The sequence below is a fragment of the Vicugna pacos genome, chromosome 33, assembly GCF_048564905.1.
Source record: "Vicugna pacos chromosome 33, VicPac4, whole genome shotgun sequence".
NCBI lineage: Eukaryota > Metazoa > Chordata > Mammalia > Artiodactyla > Camelidae > Vicugna > Vicugna pacos.
The window spans coordinates 14,673,523-14,680,009 of record NC_133019.1 but is presented as its reverse complement, the minus strand read 5'-3'; the positions used below and the strand labels follow the sequence as shown (position 1 = coordinate 14,680,009).

Sequence of the window (6,487 nt, the reverse complement as noted above, 5' to 3'; positions counted from 1 at the left end):
GACGACCGATCTCTGCGAAAGATAATCTAATTAGCTCAGCTTTGTGACTACATCAAAACCCCGCCTCCCTTCTGATCCAATCATCATGGCTATTTAAAACCATCTGACTTGGCGAATGGTAGAACTTTTCCTTTGCGCTCAGTTAGAGTAACAGGACTCCTACGTATTTTTATATTAGAATGAAAAGACGTCCCTCTAAAAATAAGGCTTCAGTAGCACCAGGAAAGGATTTGAGAGAGGCCTTGTTCACAAGCGCATTGAGGAGCGGAGGGAGGTGTCCGTTTCAAGCCGCCAGACGGGCTGCGATCACGCCTCCGAGCGCCGCCAGACGCTGCTGGAGCACACTTCGCAGGAGGTCGAGCTTAGCCCCAGGCGCGGGGTACGGTGAGAAGCGGGCTAGGCGGCTCCGGCTGCGCGCATCCGGCTCCCTTCCCCGTGTAAAGCGGGTCAGGCTCCGGCCGCCCCCAGGCGCCCGACGGCTCTCGCCCCGGACGTTCAGCCGCACCGCCGGCCGCGGAATAAGTTCCGGGAGAACCGCCTGGGGCCTGGTAACGAGGAAGCTGTCTCCGGAGACCATCGCCAACGCTGAGGCCGACGAGCTGAGGTCGCCGAGGGACGAGCGGTGGGACACCCTGCTCCTTCGGTCGCCGGCGGACAGCGACGCATAGTTCAGGGCCATCTTCAAACACTGCCCGCAGTATATGTGTTCCGTCCCTCGGCCGGGGCAGGCCCTTCGCGGCTCCGCGGATCAGTTCGGCCCGTCTCGAACGCGGAGCCCGACCTCCTCAAAAGCCATCACCGGCGCGGCGGCGGAGCAAGAGGCCGCCCGTAACGAGCGCTCCCCTCGCGAGCATGCGCAGTCCCGCAGCGCACGTCGACGCCGCTGGGAGCCGGCGTGATTGACGTTTACGTCGGTGACGCCTGGGGCCGCGCGGACGTGGGGTTTCCGAGAGTGCGCAGTGGGTGCGTCGGCGGCGACCCTTCGGACTTTTTCGGGAGGGGGCGACGCTGAGATGGGGGCGGCGGCAGCCGAAGCGGATCGCACTCTCTTTGTGGGCAACCTTGAAACGAAGGTGACAGAGGAGCTCCTTTTCGAGCTTTTCCACCAGGTAAGCGGCAGGGAGCAGCCTTTTCCTTTCGTTTTTCCGGCCCGCGTAGGGCCCGGCCCAACGGCCGTGGCTGCTTCCTTGGCGCAGGCGGCACCGGCCGTCCGGTCACCCGACAGGTGGGCGGGTTGGAGGCTGGAGGTCGGGCTTAGGAAGTGAGGCGCTCGCTGGGTGTCGCTTTATTAGAAGAACTGTGGTTAGTTCAGGCCGAAGTGACGGCTAAAGGAGGTGGAGGGTCCTCTAGTCTAGCATTCCCGTGGTAAAGATTCCGGGCTTCTAAGGGACCTCGTACGTGTGGGTCCTTCCTTGAGCTGGGCTTTTTCCTCTTCCTGCTTTTCTCATCTTCCCCTTGTAAATTGTGTTTCAGTTTCTTTGCCAGTATCCTTTTCCACTTTAGTTTCTTACAGAGTTGCAGCATTAAAATATTTCAGATTCGCAAATACTCCATAGGAAAGCAGCAATGTAGTATTTCAGTATTAGAATCTGTATTAAAATGTGTTAAAATTTTTAGAGTAGCCTGTCGCCTCCAGTTCTATCCTCCAACAACTGGTAATGTTTGATAGATCGGTACAAAAGTGAATTTTCAGTCCAGGAAAACGCTTTCTCTTGTTCTTGATCAGTCTTAATTTCCATGCAGTGGGAAAATAACGAATGTTGGTCGCCTTGTTAAACGTCTTAAAGTGCTGTGGAATGTAAATCCGGCGAGTGGGTTTCCAGTTCCTTATGGGCTCCCCTCTCCCAAATAAGTTAACCTAATTTTCAGTCATACCTATAGGTCTTAAGCCAAGAGGGAAATTCTTGTGTATCCATTTTTTTTTTTAGAGTCCCTGGTTACATTTTTGTAGTTTTTTCAACTTTGTGATTTGAGTATATTCCTGAAATTGTCTTATTGAAATTCTGAACACTTTTTTGTCTATAGGCTGGGCCAGTAATAAAAGTGAAAATTCCAAAAGATAAGGATGGTAAACCAAAGCAGTTTGCATTTGTGAATTTCAAACATGAAGTATCTGTTCCTTATGCAATGAATCTACTTAATGGAATCAAACTTTTTGGAAGACCCATCAAAATTCAGTTTAGATCAGGTAACTCTTCACTGATGTTGTTTGGGAGAGAGGTTGTTTGTCACTTTGTTTTTGGTTTTAATTTTATTACTCAGTTTTAAGAACCTCTCTTTCGATGAAAATACTTTAAGCTTTGTGAATAGTAAACTTTATATTTCCCTGAAAATGGGTAACATCGACAACATGGATTTTGAAAGCTGTAATTTTAAAAAGAGTTTAAAATTTCAGTTTGGGTTTGTGAAAAGAACATAAACTTTATTGTTAGAATGACTTGGGTTTAAGTTCACGCTCTGAAAGGTGCAACGATTATTTCCTGAAAATGCTTTTCCTGGCTTCTTTGTAGTTTACTTTTACAAATTTTGATTCACGATCATGTGAAGATGAAACTTTCCTTTTATCCGTCTTACAGTTTAGTGTGGGGATCAGAATATTATGGCCAGATCAGATATTTATACATTGGATAGCAACCTTCTTTAGAACCCCTTGTTTTGAATATATCTGCCGTTAAACACTTAGAATTTTCACTCTGATGAACTGTAAAGCCGTCTACTGAAATTTGATGTTTTCTCTTTTAGCCTGTGTCTACCTTTTTGGAGTGATTTGGGCTGAGGGAGACAAAATTTCAAATTATTTTCTATCAATAAGAGTTTCTCTATTTTAGGAAGTAGTCATGCCTCACAGGAGGTCAGTTTGTATCCCCAGCATCACGTTGGAAATTCAAGCCCCGCTTCCACATCTCCTAGCAGGTAATATTTCTCACCTGTTGTAAAAATCATTTATCAGGAGTTTTTCTTTTAGGTAGCGATCTCAGAACAAGAATGATTCGATTCCTTCTTTATGATCCTACCTCTTTACTCTTCTGCTATATTATTTGCTATTTTGGATTATAGTTATATATGTATCTATTCTAAGGGGACCATAGGCACATTATATATAGTCCCCTTAAAATATCTACGTATATAACTATCTTCATTTGTAAAGACATATATCACACCCACATACATGTATATAACTGAAACAAAATTTCTTAAAACATTGCATACCCTTACTACTTGTAGTACACTCTTTTTCATTAAAAAAAATCAGATTAGTTTTATGACCACTAATTGGTTGTTCCTTGCAGTCTCAAAATACGTACTGGTATAAACAGACTACTGGACTAAGAGCTCATAGAATTGGATTCCAGATCTTTCTGTACCAGTGTGTAATCTTGAGCCAATCTCACTTCTCTGGTCCTGTCTTTCCGTTTGTAAGGAAAGGAGGTTGATTTGAATGATTTGTAAAATCCCTCTCAGCTACTGAGGATTAGAAAAGGTGCCAAATTTATATTTATTTAAATAGTTTTATTTGCCTGGGGAGGCTAATACTCTACCAGGGGCAGTTTTTCCTGATATGTCCGTAGAGCTACTTATCAGTCATAATGGGCTTCATTCAGGAAAGAGTTAACAAATAACCTGTCCTGTGTCAGCTTCTTCACCAAGGCCTTTGCGTTTGTGATCTCATGTATTCCTCACAGCAGTCTTAGGAGATAAGGATTATCATCATCTGTCTCTTGTATATGAAGAAAATGAGAGTTGGAGGTTAACTTGCTCAAGTTTGAACTGCTCATAAGCAGTGAACTTGTTTTCAAACCCAGGCTGTGTGAATGAGCACACCCGCATGACATGAGTAGAAAGCGTTTAGAAAGTTTTAACAAAGAGAGATGACAGACGTGAATGAGGACCCAAAAGAGGCCTTGATCAAAATGGAAAATGGAAAGTAGTAGAGGATATTGGCGAGGTAGAGCGGCATCTTTTCTTGCCAGCTGAAGTTAATTACCTCTTTAGGAAGTGAGAAGATTTGAGTCCTTAAAATTAATATTCTGTTTACGTTACAGAACTCTTAATTCCTTACTCCCCAGATTTTTTCCTATTTCCTGTCTCACTAAAGGTCTACCTAATTGCTCAAGCCCCAAATCTAGGTGTTATCCATTATTTCTTCTGTTTCCCTCATCTGTTACATCTATTTGATCAAATCTTTGTCATTTTAGTTCTCAGTCTCAGCCTTTGCACTAGCCCAGGGATTGACAGTCTTGTTTCCTTAAAGGACCGGATAGTTAATATTGTGGGCTTTGCAGATCATGCAGTTTCTTCTCTGCCATTGTAGCGTTACACAGATAGTACAAAAACAAAAGAGCTTGGCTGTGTTGCAGGAAAACTGCTTATAGAAACTGGATTTAGCCCACTGGCTGTAGTTTGTCCACCCCTGCTCTAGCCCTTCCCTCAGCTGGAATATGTGGCCTCAGGTAATCTTGTTATTCAGCCTTCACTTCAAATGCCTCCTTTTTTAGAAAAGCCATCACTGACCAGTCAAGCTAAAATAGAACCCCCCACCTGCTCTGTAGTCATTTATGATTCTGTTATTATAACCATGTGAATTGTCATCTTGTCTGAATCCTTACCCCAGGCCCATGAGAGCAGATACCTTGTTTGTCTTGCTTATTCTTGTCTTTATGTGTCTTACTCATGATCGGTATGTTGTAAACATTAGTTAAATGAATGATTATATGTGGGTTTCCTTATTTTTCACAGGTATGAAAGGACTGCGGATAACATGACTGCATCAGCACAGATAATTAAAAGATCTTTCTCTTCTCCAGAAAATTTTCAAAGACAAGCAGTGGTAGGCTGATTTTTTTTCAGTTTGAGTTGCTTAAAAAAAAAAAGGTTAAAATGTTCATTCTTAATTAATTCTTAAATTAAGTTCCTAAATTTTCGTTAGTGTGATATTTGTAAATTGATCATTCATTTAAGTTTTCACTGGACGGAAATGTATATTTAAGACTGAAAATAAATAGAAGAACTGCATCTCATGTTTGTGTTTTTCTTTAACCTTTGTTGGTATGTTGTGTGTGCTGCAAGTGTTGGAAACGCATTCTCTGATGTTCTTGTAGTCTGTGCTGAGTTACTTATCCATGTACTTAATACTGGAATATCCTGGATTCTTCTAGACCAGCTCCCTCTTGAACTTTCCACTTTTTTCTGTGATAGTATCACCATGAGACTAGGCTTAAAATCTTAGGATCTTTTGCTGTTTCATCTTTGTCTTTGATCAGTCGCCAAATCCTTTTCTTTTTTTTTTTCTGCATTTACTTCTTCCTTTTTATTTTCTTTGCCCAAATCGTAATCTTGGCTTGTGGTCTCTAGGCTTTTGTATTTCACAGGTCTGCAAAATAAAAATATAAGAGTGAAATAAAATGAAATTAAGAGACCAATGTAAAGGGATGTCAGCTTTTATAAACATAATATTTATTTTTCTCATTTTGCTGCAGACCATTAAAAAAAAACAAAAACTTTGGCTCATGTCTATCCCCAGGCAGAATTTGGGAACCACTGGTCTAGTCACTTTAGTATTTGTCTCCATTTTCTCCTCACTAGCTCATTTCACACACCATTTCACAATTAATATTATAATTGTTTTGTTTATCTTCCTGGCAGTTTGACAGATATCTTGTAGGTATACATTGAAATGAATGAAGCTATTGTATTGTACTGCTTCTAGTTGTGTTTAACTTAAATTCATCTAGACAAGAGTGATTTTGCTTTTTTATTATTGTTTGGTTAACCATGACCAGGTATCTATTGGCTTTGATATCTAGGAATATTTGCAGTTAACATTTCCTTCTTTTTCTCTTCCCTCAGATGAATAATGTTTTGAGACAGATGTCATATGGAGGGAAATTTGGTTCTCCACATCTGGATCAGTCAGGATTTTCCCCATCAGTTCAGTCACATAATCATACTTTTAACCAGTCTTCAAGCTCCCAGTGGCGCCAAGATGCACCATCATCACAGCGTAAAGTCAGACAGAATTCTCATCCCTATCTAGTGGATAGACATTATAGCCGTGAGCAGCGTTACCCTGATCATGGGTCCGACCATCATTACAGGGGAAGCAGAGATGATTTCTTCTATGAAGACAGGAGTCATGATGGCTGGAGCCATGACTATGATAGCAGAAGAGACAGCAGTAGAGATGGAAAATGGCGCTCACCTCGACACTAACAAGTGTTAAAGGATGTTTTATAAAGTCTATTCTAGGCCCTTTTTGTTAAGTTGGTCTGGGAATATTTTGTTAAAAAACTGTGTAGAGCAGCTTTACAAGTTGCCACATTTCTTTATAAAATTTTAAAAACCTAATAGCTGTCCAATACAGAAATGAGAAGAATTGTGGTTCTAATTTTATTACATTAATGACCTTTCACCTCAGGGTTTTAAGAAGAGGAAAGGGTTTTATGCAAAAGAAAGTTCCACAATTCCTAATCATTTTAGACAGTTGAGG

At 41.8% G+C, this 6,487-nt stretch overlaps 2 protein-coding genes across 3 annotated transcripts; one reads left to right on the top strand and one right to left on the bottom strand.

The window, feature by feature from the left end:
* Nucleotides 1-224: 224 nt before the first annotated feature.
* Nucleotides 225-679, bottom strand: C33H11orf71 (chromosome 33 C11orf71 homolog). Its single transcript, XM_072953753.1, has one exon. It carries the CDS (start codon nt 677-679, stop codon nt 284-286), a length of 396 nt encoding a protein of 131 aa, XP_072809854.1. The 3' UTR covers nt 225-283.
* Nucleotides 680-976: 297 nt separating this feature from the next.
* On the top strand, nt 977-6,260 carry RBM7 (RNA binding motif protein 7). Of its 2 annotated transcripts, none has more exons than XM_006207797.4 (5): nt 977-1,109; nt 2,026-2,188; nt 2,829-2,913; nt 4,738-4,828; nt 5,848-6,260. In XM_006207797.4, the coding sequence occupies exons 1-5, from the start codon at nt 1,014-1,016 to the stop codon at nt 6,208-6,210; spliced, it is 798 nt and encodes a 265-aa protein (XP_006207859.1). In that variant the 5' UTR covers nt 977-1,013; the 3' UTR covers nt 6,211-6,260. The 2 variants fall into 2 exon arrangements, with proteins under 2 accessions (XP_006207859.1, XP_072809853.1); XM_072953752.1 differs by lacking the exon at nt 977-1,109 and adding an exon at nt 1,117-1,394.
* The last annotated feature ends 227 nt before the right edge of the window (nt 6,261-6,487 follow it).